Source organism: Anoplopoma fimbria, chromosome 10, assembly GCF_027596085.1.
Source record: "Anoplopoma fimbria isolate UVic2021 breed Golden Eagle Sablefish chromosome 10, Afim_UVic_2022, whole genome shotgun sequence".
Lineage (NCBI taxonomy): Eukaryota > Metazoa > Chordata > Actinopteri > Perciformes > Anoplopomatidae > Anoplopoma > Anoplopoma fimbria.
In genome coordinates, this window is record NC_072458.1 from 7,576,639 (window position 1) to 7,591,246 (window position 14,608).

At 39.2% G+C, this 14,608-nt stretch overlaps 1 protein-coding gene across 1 annotated transcript; it reads right to left on the reverse strand.

The window, feature by feature from the left end:
* Nucleotides 1-6,906: 6,906 nt before the first annotated feature.
* Nucleotides 6,907-14,148, reverse strand: scrt1a (scratch family zinc finger 1a). Its single transcript, XM_054606606.1, has 2 exons — nt 14,028-14,148; nt 6,907-7,673 (listed from the first exon to the last, which is right to left on the reverse strand). The coding sequence occupies exons 1-2, from the start codon at nt 14,146-14,148 to the stop codon at nt 6,907-6,909; spliced, it is 888 nt and encodes a 295-aa protein (XP_054462581.1).
* Between the last annotated feature and the right edge of the window lie 460 nt (nt 14,149-14,608).

Genomic DNA, 14,608 nt, shown 5'->3' on the forward strand with positions numbered 1-14,608 from the left:
ATAAAATATTCTCTATCTGTGGCTTTTATTCTCATATTCTGTCCGTTTCTTTCTCTTTCTTCAGTCTGTGTTATGCATACAGACAAAGTATATTTTATTTGTAAATACTGTGATTTTGTTTGTTTGTTTCTGATTAGTTATTGTGATACAACAGCTATTCTTCCTGGAGTCCAATAATTGAATTGTGTTTGGATCACCTTACAATGACATGGCATATGACAGCAAATTTATTTATTCATTTCACCTTTATTTTTAAAGGGTGGTCTATGTCAACATGTCAACAACACACTGGACACACACATACTGCAGCGGTGTGAGTTGGGCAATATAAAAGATAAATATATAGATCATAATATGATATTTCTTATAACATGACTAAGAGTCTGCAGCTTAATGCTTACATCAGCAAACTAACATGCCCAAAGTAACAATGCTCAAATGTTAGTTCTAAGAAGATGTACTGCTTACTGTGTTTACCGTCTTAGTTTAGCATGTTAGCGTGCTAACCTTTGCTAATTAGCCCTTAACAAGAAGAACAAATGAGGCTGATGGGGGAAAAAAACAAAATTTCTAAAATTTAGACTTGATGATGGATCTAGAGGAGATCATCAAAGTGATTACATTAATCTTGAGGATGACATTTGTGACGTATCTATGCCTGATTTCAATAAATATCACAATTGTCAACCTGCTGTTGAGCACCAAAGTCCATACGGTACAACCGCTGGGGAACATGAATGTCTGTACAAAATTTCATGGACATCCGTCATTTGGTTGTTGAGATATTTGGACCACTGACAAACATGTCTACCTGGAGTCACAACACTAGCAAGGGGATCTTTATTTCAGACATATTTAAGGCTAACTAGTTGCAACGTAGCCATTCTGCTTTCAAGAAGTTACAATTTAAAGATATAGTGAACTCTTGAGCTGTAGATTTCTACAAGTTCTGTGTAGGTACAGTACAGCTTTGTGTGTTCACAACACATCTAATGTCTTTAATGTATTTCCTATCGACTAAACCCTATTGCAGTAGATTTATACTGGTTTAGGCGGTTTTAATGCGATGTAGAGTTTAACACAAAATGAAATAATGCTAGTATGGATTTCATGGATGTTTGTATAAAACAAACCCACACACACACAAACACATACATCGACAGTGGCTATTATATCTAGGAGGCCTTTTTTTCAGGTCCAGTGAATTTTAGAATTAGTATCATTAGTGGACCAAAGGCAATATAAGATGATCAATATCTTTAGCACAATAGGGGATTTTATCCTATTGCTACTAAAGATATTGAGCAGATACCTTTGAATAGAAGGTAATTTGTCTTTAGAGCTGAAGTACTGGCAGATGGTAGCCAATCACAATCAATATGATTCTACATTTGGCCAATAGGGATCTTAGTTACTGTGCTATGGAGACCCTCTTTAATACTAATCATTGGTGAGAGCATGTGATGGTTGTTGTATGATGAAGCCAGCTAGCGTTGGTAAACAGTGAATAATGGATTTGAGATTTAATAATAATCTGACAAAAGATGATAAGATTTGATTCCAATGTGTGCTAACACACTAAACTACATTGTAAACATGCTAAGCATTTTACCTGCTAAACTTCAGAATGTAAGCGTGCTGTCTTTAGCATTCAGCTTAAATCACAGAAGTGCGTCAGTACAGCCTCACAGGGTAGCTTGCATGCCAAAATTTCTTTGTGAAAACAAGTTGTTCAGTGTAAAGAAATTAAAATAAATGAACGCACACTATGACTGGGAATGGCTGTAGTCCCTGTCGTTTTACTGTTTTCCTTACTTTTATAAAGTCTAATTGATTAAAACTCAACTTGCCCTTCAGGAAAACATTTAAACACTTCATTAAATCCAAAGTTTTTTTGAATCAATTTATGCACACATGGTGGCAGCAACTCGTAATTAGTTTTATAGGTCATATACATACTGTACATTTTCTATGCTGTGTTTTATGTCATGTTGTGCTGAAAAGCCAATTAGCATTTTGTTTTGATTTTGGTTTTTGTGCTTAATGTGGAAGCTTGTATGTTACAGTAGTTTTTTTATCATTAACTTGCATTGTATTTATTAAAGTATTACAGTTCACTGATTAGCCCATTAAAATGGTAGAGCAGCTGTGTCATCAACGGTAGCAACATGTACGTGGCATGTTGCTACCATTGATGACATCAGGGTTGTATATTGATACATTCAGTTAAAAATATGGTATCTAGTTAAGCTTCCATGCCCATATTTAAAACAATAATACATTTTTTACCAAATCTTTGAATTGCATGATACAGCAAATTAGCTAATTAACTAATTATTCTCATTCAAACATACACATACACACATTCTGTCTCAAGGTTAAAGACATTGCCCTGACATCAGCTTCCTGTTCATGTGTGAGACCTACAAGCAAGTCACTTGCAGATTTTGACCTCTGCACAGTCGCCACAGGCTGAAACAAGAGCGAGAGAGTGAGAGAGAGAGAGAGAGAGAGAGAGAGAGAGAGAGAGAGAGAGAGAAAGCATTGTAAACAATAATCAGTTGCAGCTGGAGGCAAATCCTCTTAATTAATTGTATTTTTAAACACTAATTGCCGTTTACGAAGTAATTAAATCATAGGGGCCAAAAACAACATTTAATAAACTTTTACAAAGTATTTCATTATTGCTGTTAAACTGGCAAGTAACATTTCCAAGTACTTTTGTTGGTGCTGCTGTCACAAAGAAAACCGTATTGCTTTTTGTTTTCCTCAGAGCCTAGCAACGAGCAATAACACAGTGCGAATATAAAAGCAGAGTAAAACACCCATGTTTACAGTGTGCCCGTGCTATTTCGTAGGATGATTATTTATCAATATGCTAATGACAAACGTAACACTACAGTGCTTTCTGCATTGAAGGACTCCCCAGGTCATGTGTAGAAGCCGTTAAGATCACTCTGAAGGATTTAATGGCATTTTTCAACAGCTGCTAACATTGACTTGTAAATGCTTTCTTTAAAGGGTCACACCATTGATTTTAAAGGGTCAGATTACTCTTCCTAAAGATGGATACTCCGCCAGTGAAGAGTAAAGTGTATGTGGCTCTGGAGCAGCTTTGTCAAGTCTAAGACAATATCCCTGATGATGTCATAGTGATGTCATCATGGTCGCCATCATCATGTCAAAATGTTAATAGGTCTGGTTTATTACCTGCCAAACTAATGACATTCTCACCAGCCTTAGCTGTACTTTGTGATAAGTGCCAATTATTCAATTCTACCATGGTATAACTAAGATGGTAAACATTATATCAGCTAAACATCAGCATGTTAGCATTGACATTGTAAGCATGTTAGCACATTGACATAAGCAATTAACTCAAAGCACTTAGACTTAGATAAGGTCAATATCGAATAATTCAAATGCCCCTTTAAAGTAGCGTAGACACGTAGAAAATGAAAATGTAGAGAAAGATTTCTTATACAGTAAATCCCTGGTTACCAGCAAAGTTGTCATCTTTGGTAAATCGGATTGTTCATCTGAAACAGTAGTAATTTACAACAAAAGAAAATAGACTAGTTGATGTGCATTAACACTAATAATTGCAAAATGCAATTAATGGAGATGACTTGTGGAGGCTTCAATGAAGAGAAAAGGCATCTTGTGAGTTTTTTAAACTAGTTTTTATTTACCAAGTGAAACAAAATGCCCGGTGTTGTCTTTGTGCTTTACATTGTTTCAAACCGCCACTGGAGGTCCCAAAAAAACCTCAGAGGAAGAACTAAAAAAAAAAGCAGGAAGCTCCAGAAAAATTAATCTCCATCATCACAATTATTACCATCATCATCATAATCATCATCTTCATCATCATCATCATCATCATCATCATCATCATCATCATCATCATCACTGTCATCGTCACTGTCACTCTATACAGATCTGTAGAAATAATCGGACTCCAAGGTCACATCAGTGCTTATTTACAAGGCCTCTTGCCGCAAAATAGTTGAGTTTTCATTCACTCTTAAAAAAGGTGTGGTGAAAATGCTCTCACACAAATATGTTGAAAAATGACACAAGATGTAATTAAGGTGTCCGTTTATACCATGTGTCATTGTAAAGCATATTCTCACATGTTATTTAAGGACACGTCAGCATCGTTGCTGTTGTTTTCACCGTTGATTCATCGTAGTAGAAAAAGGAGAAAGAGGTTGTTATTTCTACATACAAGGCATTGTCTACCTGAATCTAAACTCTTTCATTGTGCTACTATCTTTAAACAAAAAAAAAAAGTTGTAAGATATAATTCGTAACAGGAAGTGCTTTATATAAGAATAGGTAAACTAGTTTGTGGCTATAGTAGGCTACAGTAGTTCATAGTAGAATCTAAGTGTTTGTTGATGCACTCTGGTGCTGAAATATTGACCAGATATCTTCTCCTCTTTCTCGCCTTATAATTGCATTGGGAATCTCCGCAACAACCTCACAACAGCTAGAGTTAATGGTGAGAAAAACAAACTGAAATTGTGCAGGTGGATGAGCGTTGATAGCTCAAGAGTCCTCACGTGGAGTTTGTGAATTAATGTGTTGTGTAGAGCCAAGGAGCAAAATTGATCTTTTGATGGGATTCAAAGTCATAAGAGTGCTCACTGATTCCTACCAAATCAAAAGAGGGAACTGCTGATTAAAACCTCACAGGGGACCAGCAGGGACCTGCTCAAAGACTACTTAGGGTCAAAGAGCCCTACGTTCAACACCACAGCTGTTGTGTAAAGTTGTGTTTCACCTTTTCAACAATTCAAACCAGGAGCACACTAAGTACCAAAATTCTCAATCGTTCTTGTTCTAGGTTTGTGTTTATCATCTACGTTTCAGCACCAGAGGCCTACGGAAGTACCCTCTACTCTCTACAATATTTTAGAATAATAATACAAGGCAGGCAGTGCATAAACCATGTACAAAAAGACCCGTCCCGACCCAACCCAGAACCCTCTACCTAAAGAAGTTGTGCCATCTGTGTGAATCCCTGTAAGCACCAACAGCTCCTAATGCTTATACAAACAAAGTAAATCAGCAGAGATTAGAAAACGGACTCTCTGCTCCCATTAATTTGATCTGTTCAAACACTTTTTTTTACAGAAGTCACTGGAGAAAGCCTCAGAGAGTCATATCAGTGGCACAATCCCTCTTAATACAGAGCTCTTAACCCAACCCTCCATTTGTAACACTAACTTGGTTTGCTAACTCCCTGAAATTCCATTTTTCATAACTACATAGAATAGTGGTACTTGAAAAAATCAAGATGTTACAAGCAGTTATGACTCACGACTCTTCAAAAATATCATGCATTATTGCTCTATCGGATATGAATGAAATATTGCCCAAGACAGAAATTTGCTTAATTTGCCTGTTATCTAAGAGGTTTGGCAAAATATCCCAAAGATTCATAAAATTGGCATAGATTCCATTATTAGGCTATTGTTTTTTTTTTGCATGCAGTAGTTTTTATAATTAAAGTGGCAGACAAAAGTAAAAAGGTATTCGGTAATTAGAAAGTGTCAAATGCTTTGGCATATTTGTAACAAAGGCAAAATTTAACAAAGTAAAGTGCAAAATCAATACATCTACAAAAGCATAAAAATAAATAAATTAATAAATTAATTAATTAATCAATAAATAGACACATGAAAAAAACTTCAAAGCTGAATACTGTGTGGCCCACTGGCAACAAAAAAAATCAAATTTATAACACTTGAGAAAGGTTTGACCTTTTGAGGAAAATCAGAACATTTTTAATGTCTGTATCCTCGTCTGACATTGACAAGTAAATATAATTAACAGAGTTTAGGTTGTCGGGAAACAAAACGTTTGTTAGGGAATACTCTGGTGGCTCTGTGGGACTTTTTTTTAGCCTTGAAAGTCCAGTTTGTCTTTTTAATCCCCTTTTTGCTGTCAACTAAAGCACAAATGCCAGAAGTAACTTAGAAAATGTAACAGCTTGTATGTTTGTGTCCATTTAAGACATTGGTGTAAAGAAAAATCACCAAATAGATTAATTTCCCACTACAACGGTGTACATACCTAACATGTGATGGAAGGATTCATTATATTGCCCTCATAGTTCAGTGTGGATGTGTCAGTAGCCAGCACAGTATACAGGAGGCAAAGCATGTCACTAGTGTAAATGAAAAAAAGGTACAAGTATTTTGTTTACTTGCAGAGAACAAATGCTGTGTGCTTTCTTTGTTTTGATGCTTCATCTCCTTATAAACTCAGTCCGAGGTCAGATTCACCAAAGCATGATACCAGATGTATCCTTAGATTATGAATGTTTGTTTGTTTGTTTTTTCTAAAAAACATTGAATATGAAAGTTCATTGAATCTCTTTGCAAGAAAACTGAAGATTTGATTCATGCGTAAAACTCCTGTGATAGTCCTGTCACAGAAGATGGGAGGGGAATTGTGCTTCAGTGTTGTTTTGTCATGAGTTAAATAATAAAAGAGGGACGAGGATAGATATGGACATAAATAGATCTAGGTATCTTCAAAAATGATGAGCTAGATATGCTGTGCTTTATTTATCTTCACAGATACCCAAAACAGCCTCAGAAGGCTAAGTATCTTTATCGAAGCAGGTGGCAGTTTAAATCAAGCATCGGAAACTTTTCACTCCACTTCCAGATGAGGAAGACAAAGGAGGGATTGGAGGGTCTTGATAAAAAAATGCACATGTCCTCAATCTGTTTTTTTGTCATTTGCCTCATGATCCTCGCAGAGAAAACACTCCTCCCTTGCAGTGCGTGGGCGTACTTTTTCTTCTTGTTGAGGGAAAGCAGGAAAAGCAGGGAGTGAGGCCAGTGAAATCTGATTCAAATAAACAAAAAAAAGTTAACTTTTCTGAATCCATCATTCCCCCAGTGAGCTCAAAGGGGAGAACGCCCCCTTGAAGCACGCCGACTCATAGTGCTTGTTCAGGTAACTCTTGAGCGCAAACGTCTTGTCGCACCGTTTACACTTGTAGTGCTTGAAGGCCGAGTGCGTCTGCATGTGAGCGCGCAGGTTTGACCGGTCGGCGAACGCTTTGCCACAGTGCGCACAACCGAACGGTTTCTCGCCCGTGTGCGAGCGCATGTGGCCCTGCAGCAGCCACGGCCGGCTGAACGCTTTACTGCACACGTCGCACTTGTGCTTGAGGTCGTGGGTCAGCAGGTGCATGGCCATGGCAGGCATGGAAACGTAGACCTTCCCGCACGTGGGGCACTTCTTGGCCATCTTGCTGTCTATGCTCCTGTGCGTCTGCTTGTGCCGGCTCAGGTTGGAGGACGTGGCGTAGGTTTTCCCGCACTCGCTGCAGGTGTGCCTCTGAATGGTCCCTTTGGGGTTCTCCGCGGATTTCCTCCGCGATCGTCCGTCCATGATGAAAAACGCATCCACTGAGTATTCATCGCTCACAGCTGCGTCTCCGTTGATGTATCCCTCAGCTGCTGACGAGACCTCAGACCGAGGGCTGTCCGGCTGGTCCGAATCGCCGTGGATGTCACCTGTATAGGTGTTGTCGATGCGGCCATAGATGATTGACGGATGGTCGGGCGACGGTACTTTAGAGATGACGGATGAGTCACTCCCCACCACATCATCATAAGGTGATGGACTCAGATAATCGCTGACATAGCCTGAAGAGAGAAGGGGAAGAGGTTAATCATTTGAACACGACATGACTATTAACAGGAAATTAGAAACTGACTGGGGTGAAAATCTTTACAGAGAAGCTATATGAGTGCTAGAAAAGTGAAGCAAAAACTCAGAATTGGAATGACATGCCTCAACAAGAATCCTTCTTTCCTTCCTTTGAAATTTGAATATTAATGAGCCTCTCCAAAACAAAAACTCATGCTGCTCTGGAGCTGCTCTTTTTAGCAATGTCACTACTTCAGTATCCTGTGGAGCCCATGAAGTCTGCAAATCACTTTCACTGCACAAGACAGTGCTAATGTTATGCTGTTGGGGCTCTATGACCAGGTCCAATTCCCTGATTATATAAAACTTTAGGTATAAGGTATCTTCAGGCCATAAGAGAGCTGGGCAGGTAAACACAACCCGTACGTCGGTTAGCCAAACTGAATATCTTTACTGGGAGGCTACATTAGTGCTTCAACCCTGCAAGTGAGTTACTTTTAAGCCCGGAACTTCAATGTATCCACCGCTACCAATACAATTAAAAATATTTCATATAATTGTAAAAACACAGGCCACAAATCAAACTCATCCACTGAAGTTCATTCATTATTCAGAGAGCTGCTTCATGTGTTGTCTCCTGATGATATTACTGATTACATCCTGCCCTCTTTGGTTTCTAAATGCCAATTGGAACCCCCAGGAACACATTATCAACATATGCATTATGCTTTAAGATGAACTTTTGTTAAGACAACCCATTAACATTTGCATCCATACGAGACAAAAGTGGACACAGGAGACAGAAGTCCTTTCTAAAGACACACCAACACTGTTAGAGGCTTTGTCTAAAACCCATTTTTGAAAGAGGTACAAAGCAGAAAAGAAGATGGGAAGAAGCGGGAGAAGTTGAGGTATTTATAGTGGTAGTAAAGTGCTTTTATGTCTTTGCCAGCAAGGAGGAGATACTTTCCTCTCAGTGGGAAATCTTTATTTTATTTTTCAGAGAAAGGTTCAGTGAGCATACTGTCTCACCAACAGCTGCGCCTTTCCTGACAGGTCTACTGCTGCACACAGTCACACCTCTGAGCTGTCAAAACGTCAACTGTTGTACAGTGATCGTCTCTATTACAGCAGCTGGGAGTCTAGTGCTTTGCTAAAGGGCACCCTGACACTGATAACTGTGTATTGACCGTAACCTTTCAGTCTCCTTGAGTATTTCATTCCTAATCAACCTGCATATTTGTACACAGCCCCTGACCGGTCTGATCATTTATTTGTTGCCATTTTATGATGTCGGATGCTGATTATTGGTTTCTACACTCAACAGGCTGAACTCCAACAGACACAAGGAGAGACAGGTAGCTAATACCTCCACAGCCATGACTCCTGTGGATCTATGCCGATCAATAGCTCTCCATTTCAATTAGCACTCTGTGAGCATTTAGACACAGGCAGCAGAGGAGATACTATTGCTGGTAATATAATTTCATGATGCAGTTCTGAGAAAAGCTCAGAAGTCGGTCGATAATATGATGAGAACAAGGGACACAGATAGATAGAGGGGGAGAGAGGAAGGAAAAGAGAAGCATTGTGTGATGAGAGATGGCATAGAATGACGGCAGGGATAAGAGTTGTGGCAGAGTAAAAGTGGTGACACGTCCAATATGGTGGTTGTGGTGGTTTTGTAATTCTGTATAAAGCACTCGTGCTAATTTAACGTTTTGAATTAAATTAAGATGGAGTAATAGAGGAGGACAGAGGGAGGGTGGGGGAGGCAAGAGAAGGGGGAGTAGGAAAGAGGTGGGGAGAGAAAAAAAATCATGAATCATGAATATTCAATCATTGCACTCTGGAACAAAGTGTTTTGTGTGTGTGTGTGTGTGTGTGTGTGTGTGTGTGTGTGTGTGTGTGTGTGTGTGTGTGTGTGTGTGTGTGTGTGTGTGTGTGTGTGTGTGTGTGTGTGTGTGTGTGTGTGCGCGCCTGCATGTGTGTGTCTTGTTTTATAGAGCATGAGTAACTTTGAAATATGACCAAGTGTTCATTTTTAACCTTTATTAAGTTGGCTGACTAAGAACAGCTCTCTTCTTGGAGATGTTGCAGAGTCTCATAATCACTCAAATTGGCAGAATCCCAGTAACAACAGACTTGTACTGGTGGACACTAAACAGATCCACTGTATTCAAAATGTTACTTAAGTAAAAGTTCAAAAGTATGATCAGCAAAATGTAACTTAAATATCAAAAATAAAAGAAACACTCATTTCAGAGTATTGTACTATTAATAATACTTATTACTTAATGTTATCTGTCAATGTGTAGCAAATGATTGGGAGGCTACTACATACAAGACTAGTTAGTTTAATAGAGAAGCAATGCATCACATTTTAAAAGCTCCTCTTGGTTTTGTAACATCTGATATTCATAACTAAATTGATCAATTAAATGTAGTGGAGTAATAAATCAAATATTTCTCTCTGAATGTAGTGAAGTCAAAGTAAAGAGGGACATACAATTTAAATAATCAAAGTAAAGTAAAAGTACCTCAACAGTATACTTATGTACAGCACTTAGGTAAATAATTAGTCACATTCCATCACTGGACTAAGCTGCTGTTGGCAACTGTAGAAAAATGAACAAGAAAGTTTAAAAAGTGCAAATAAACCACTTACATTTGCTCCTCTCTATCCTCTTACCACTCGTTTCAATTGAGGCCAAGTTAGTAAAGATACTAAATAAACTTTCCCATACCTAGCCTTTTGTATTTATTAGACATATTTCTCAAAAAAGGAATCAAATTAAATAGATTTGGAGTTTTTAATTTCAATTTATATGGAGCTGTCTCATTGGTGCCATGAAAAAGTTTACTACAGCCTGCTGTAGTAGGAATAGTTGTTGGATGAAATGAACAACCAAGTTTTATTTGATGTTTCTCCTTAAGGTTTGCAAAACAAAATTGGCCTAAAGTGGGGGAAAAATTGTGCACAAGTTCTTATGCACATTGGATTCGGTGTGGGAACGACCACCACAATCAGATAAATTAATATCTGCCCAATATATAAACTGACCTCAGTTTGACTTGTGGTGAAACTGCTTGAATAGTGAGAGGGAATAACTTGTCCCATGTTATTCCCCTTCAGTATTCAGCGTTCATCGTGTCAGCTCTTCTGTAGCTGTTTTTGTTTACTCTGCTGTGAAGCTACTGGCACCAGACTGTGTTGTTCCTATGTGACTGACAGGTGGCAAAAAAAAACATACTCCATTCCCGGTTTAGGATGCAAGACTTTAAGATAGAAACACATTCTGTAGTGCTGGTTTCTCCCAGAAGCTTTTTTCTATGATCCCTGCCAATTAAACATGACCGTTGCCCAGTTTCCTGCTTTAAAAAAAACTGTTTTGTGAGCCATAATTGCTGAACATCTCAACGTCTGCATACTGTCTCTGTTTGTTTGTCTTTGTCTCTCTAACTGTCTCCGCCTCTGTCTAGCTGTGTCAACGGTGTATTCATTTCAAAGCACTTTAGCAGCATTAGAGCTGATGGCGCTTCTAAATGCTTATTAAAGATTAAAATACTCTTCCAAACCGAAGCCATCCCTCTTTTATGTGCCTTTGAAATGCAGAGAATTAGAAAGAAAGCAAAAAGATGGAGGGACGCAATGAGAAACTGAAAAGGGAAAGAGAGAGAGAGAGAAAAAAAAAAAAAAAGCTGCAAGCCACAATTTAATTTTTGATCCAAACCAGCAGTAACTGACATACACTTGTGTGCTTTGGACACTTGTAGGTCACTCTCTGCGTCCTCTGTGTGTGTGTGTGTGTGTGTGTGTGTGTGTGTGTGTGTGTGTGTGTGTGTGTGTGTGTGTGTGTGTGTGTGTGTGTGTGTGTGTGTGTGTGTAATGTTGTGCACTCAGCTGTGCAAGCTTCCTGGGAAATGTGCCGAGTTGACAGAAGCACAGCAGTGCGTGTATGCTTGTGTGTGTGTGTGTGTGTGTGTGTGTGTGTGTGTGTGTGTGTGTGTGTGTGTGTGTGTGTGTGTGTACGTGAGTATTTGTGTGTGTGTGCAACAAGCTCCAGTTGCTTCAGTCAAACTCTTGTTATATTTATAACAAGGGATAGCAGCTTCAGTCTTATCATGCTTGTCGCCCCGATGCTGCTGCTGCTGCTGCATGTTTCTCTGTTCCCCCTGTCACCAGAGCACCTGGGATCTCTTCATCTCACATTTGACCTTGGTACAATGTGAAAACCAGGTTGCACTAACAGTCTCTGCACACTTCTCGCTGTACTGTGTGTCCACCATTAACATTCCTCTGTAGTCCTTCACAGCTGCATTAATGATTTTCTGGCCACTAGGGGGCAGAAACAAGCTGACAGGCGTACGACACAACAAATGATTGCCTAATAAAAGTGAAATGGCCAACGTGTCACCCAACAATTGCCTACTTACAATATTTTGGCAGACACAGGGCAATATAATCATTTACATTGGTGTTGTGTTATTTAGCAAACAAACGACAAGTTCAACCTTCGCTGCCCTTTTTGCTCTGTTTTGGTCTCCTTTAACTCCTGAAAAAAACATTCGGCTCTTTGGTTAGATGTGCACGTTTCTTCCCCAGATTGTTGTTATCTGATATTTGGTGCTGTTTATCAGAGGTAATTGCTGAAAACAGCTGCCTGCTGCTGCTGAAGACAGGGTTGATGAAGGCAGTGACCCCTTCCAGTGAAAGCGCCAGGAAAAAACAAAACGACGAGCTAAAAGAGGCTAAATAGCATCATAAAGCTGCACAGATGGGCAGTCTTTCTCTGATGATTTATGATGCCAAGCAACTCCTTCTACATGGCACATACAGTCATTTGATCAATGGGTTCATTTTCAAAAATAAATGCAGCTTAAATATTAGAGGACTGCTACCTTTGTTGAAGTCCCAACCCTTAAGTGCAGAAAGCTCCTGTTGCACCAGAATACATAAACAACAACATTTAAGAGCATTTATATTTATAAGTCTGTCCCCATCTGTTTAGAAATGTTAGGCAAGTATTTTATCGATACTTTACTATTTCCAATAAACCTTTGACCCAATGTTTCCCATTATCACCGACTCTGCATTGGGTTTTGTGTATCCAGGATTATGCAGTTTGTGGGAACCATTTCGAGTCAATGTAGCTTCGCAATATTGTTAAAATCTTGGAGGGAGACTCACAGCTGCTGGAAACACCCTGATTTGAATACATTAATACAGAAAATCCCACTGCATGTGTGCTGGTGACATAATATCTAAATAAAATCTCAACTCTCTGGCTCCCTGTTGCTTATCAGCTGTCTTCTTCTTTTCCAAAGGAAAAAAAATATTAGTACATCTGAGAAGTGGGATATTTTGCATTTTCACATAAAGATTGGGTTTGTTTAACCACAGAGTCATCAGAAATCCCCCCAGATGAGGTATATTTGAGAAAAATCTCTGAGCTCTGCCCTGACCTCTGACCTGTACGCCGGTAATAGTCAATGTGTATTTCTTACATTATATTACTTAAAAAAAAGTTTGTCTCTTTTACAGCTCTGAGCATGTTGGGGGTTCTCAGTAGGCTTTAGATGTTCTCACCTCCTGCCTTTCTCCACTTAATACTGTTTCATTGAAAACATCTTTGCAAGAAAAATACATTTTCATTTGGTTTATGGTTTAGGTTGTGACCGGCGTTTGACCCGGTAATTCCTTTTTCCTCATCCTTCTGAAACAGTGACGACTAATGCTTTAAATGGGGATAAAGATAAATACACTGGATATATGGCATATAGTGTGTGTGTTTGTGTGTGTGTGTGTGTGTGTGTGTGTGTGTGTGTGTGTGTGTTTGTGTGTATATGTGTGTGTGTGTGTGTGTGTGTGTGTGTGTGTGTTTGTTGTGTATGTGTGTATATGTGTGTGTGTGTGTGTGTTTGTGTGTGTTTGTGTGTGTGTATGTGTGTGTGTGTGTGTATATGTGTGTGTGTGTGTGTGTGTTTGTGTGTTTGTGTATATGTGTGTGTGTGTGTTTGTGTGTCTGTGTGTGTGTTTGTGTGTGTGTGTGTGTGTGTGTTTGTTTGTGTATGTGTGTGTATATGTGTGTGTGTGTGTTTGTGTATGTGTGTATATGTGTTTATGTGTGTGTGTGTGTGTGTGTGTGTGTGTGTGTGTGTGTGTTTGTGTGTGTGTGTGTGTGTGTGTGTGTGTGTGTGTGTGTGTGTGTATGTGTGTGTGTGTGTGTGTGTGTGTGTGTGTGTGTGTGTGTGTGTGTGTGTGTGTGTGTGTGTGTGTGTGTGTGTGTGTGTGTGTGTGTGTGTGTGTGTGTGTGTGTGTGTGTGTGTGTGTGTGGAGGGTGACTAACCTTTGTCATGATGATGGAATCGTAGACGGAGTGCTTCTCTTCTGCTGTGACCATATGAGCCCTCCAGCTCTGCCGAAAAATCGTCCAATTTGACTTTCTTCACCAAGAAAGACCGAGGCATGATGGGACAGGAGCTGCTCCGATAATTATACAATAAACACACACTCTGCTGCTCTCTTCCAACGCACTGCAAGCTTGACAAAAACCTATCGTTGAACTCTTCAACACCTGGTTTTAATGATAGTGTGGGCTTCTCCCTGGTTTCAGCTTCTATAGGTGCGTTCGCTCCCTCCGATCAAACAGCCGCGAAAGTGGAGAGGAGACATGGCTTTTTTAAAGATCAGACAAACCAAGCGCTCCTCAGTTCTTAATGTTTAGAAATACCTATATTTAGCTTTTCTTACAAATACAGACTGATTTGTTCGGTCTTGGTAAAAAAAAAAAAAAAAAAAAAAAAAAAAAAAAAAATGTGTCTGTTTTCCTCTGTGAACTCGAAACTGGGAGACCTGAAGAGTTCTGAAAAAAATAAAAATAATAAATAACTTCCTTTATTGACTATTGCTCGAACACAAAACGTCGCC

What these genes read in the sequence shown, in the direction of transcription:
- scrt1a (XM_054606606.1), bottom strand. Translation starts at nt 14,148, where the DNA reads ATGCCTCGGTCTTTCTTGGTGAAGAAAGTCAAATTGGACGATTTTTCG. An exon ending in ATTCCATCATCATGACAAAG is followed by an intron (nt 7,674 to 14,027) that starts GTTAGTCACCCT and finishes TTCTCTCTTCAG; the next exon opens with GCTATGTCAGCGATTATCTG.